The 1,629-nt window shown below is 53.6% G+C and overlaps 1 protein-coding gene across 1 annotated transcript; it reads right to left on the bottom strand.

Moving 5' to 3' along the window:
* Window positions 1-382: 382 nt before the first annotated feature.
* Window positions 383-1,575, bottom strand: EAH_00068640 (hypothetical protein; the record flags this gene model as incomplete). The annotated part of the gene is made up of 4 exons (XM_013392215.1): window positions 383-440; window positions 657-717; window positions 1,041-1,198; window positions 1,529-1,575. Coding segments are annotated over 4 exons (324 nt in total), but the record flags the coding sequence as incomplete, so codon positions are not given.
* Between the last annotated feature and the right edge of the window lie 54 nt (window positions 1,576-1,629).

The following is a 1,629-nucleotide window of genomic DNA, read 5'->3' as shown; positions in this document are numbered from 1 at the left end:
GTTCTTCCGCACATTCGCAAACCAGGAACAACACTGCCACGAACACGCAAAAACTAGACGCGCACACACACACCACAGTGCTAAGTTCCTGCAGTACTTCAGTCACCACCTTGCTGACTGACAACTTCCAACACACCGGCGGGGAGATGGCCAGCTCGCGCCACTACCTCTTATGTCAGAGTCCAATAAATATCTCACTGGCTTCCTTGCCCTTCTCACTCGAATGTCAGGCCAGTCTCTTGGTCGACCATGACACCCCACGCCAACTGCTACGTCTCACGCGAATGCCGGGGCAGTCTCTTGGTCGACCATGACACCCCACGCCAACTGCTACGCCCTATATGTTTCCAGTCAGCAGTTTCACGCCATCATTGCCTACTGGCTACCGGCTAGTGTACTCTGCAAACACCGAACTACAATCCGCCACGTGAGGCAGATACCTGCCACGCAAAAGCAACACAAAACACAACGCAAGTTCTCAGCTTAAGCGGCCCATTCATTCATAGCACACGTCTCATGCAACAACGCCCCCCCCTAACGCACTGGCTAGACAGGTCGACACGCATCACGTTGCACACGAATATCTTGCAGCCCTTGTTGCGACGATTTGCACTCTGCAGCCACTCAGTCAGCAGTTTCACGCCATCATTGCCTACTGGCTACCGGCTAGTGTACTCAGCAAACAACGAACTACAATCCGCCACGTGAGGCAGATACCTGCCACGCAAAAGCAACACAAAACATAACGCAAGTTCTCAGCTTAAGCGGCGCATTCGTTTATAGCACAAGGCTCATGCAACAACGCCCCCCCCCTAACTCACTAGCTAGACAGGTCGACACGCATCACGTTGAACACGAATATCTTGCAGCCCTTGTTGCGACGATTTGCACTCTGCAGCCACTCTCCCGTTTCTCTAATGGCCCACCTCTACAGCGTATCCCCGGCGCTGTGTGCTCACTCCGTAGACCTCAAACTACTCCTTGCAATTACGAAAGCCACAAACAAAACAGCCACAATTTGGGGTGCCGCTGCTGCCCACCCGACTCAAGAACCTTTACCTGCACAAGCATCCACCAGCTGATCAGCTGGTACAGTTGCGCTGCGTAGGAGCTGACAACATTGCTGTCCGTAGGGTTCACACGTAGCCATTCGAGGTAACGCGCAGTCCATCCATATGATTCTTCGCAGCGACTGCACCTACAACGTTGCCCGCAACGCACTTTCTAGATCCTCGAACCGATTCAAAACGGCGACATCCGGCGATCCGCATATGTAGCGAAGCCCACACCGCTACCGAACACGAAGTTCTTCTGAACGCACGCCTTCAGTACTTCGCTCTGCTTGCCAGGCTCACTCACGCGCCCACCTGGTCAGACTCGTTGTCGAGCATGGCAACCCAAGAGACTCGTCACAGCTTCTTTTTCGCGCCTGCAGGCAACCCTAGCCTGGTAGCCAACGGTGTACGTCCACCCGTAGCTGCTGTTGCACACAAAATCTTAAAACATCCAATCGACATCCCCAGCGTACAACAAAATGTTTGACTTTGCCAGCACTCCGCCAAACTCACAAGCCACCTGTATAACGGCGACCCAAACACAGACACATTAGAAGCGCACAGGCACACCAGT

The sequence above is a fragment of the Eimeria acervulina genome, genomic scaffold (genome assembly GCF_000499425.1).
Source record: "Eimeria acervulina Houghton genomic scaffold, Eah_scaff3397, whole genome shotgun sequence".
Classification (NCBI taxonomy): domain Eukaryota; phylum Apicomplexa; class Conoidasida; order Eucoccidiorida; family Eimeriidae; genus Eimeria; species Eimeria acervulina.
The sequence above is the reverse complement of the archived record's forward strand: the minus strand, read 5'-3'. Positions and strand labels throughout refer to the sequence as shown.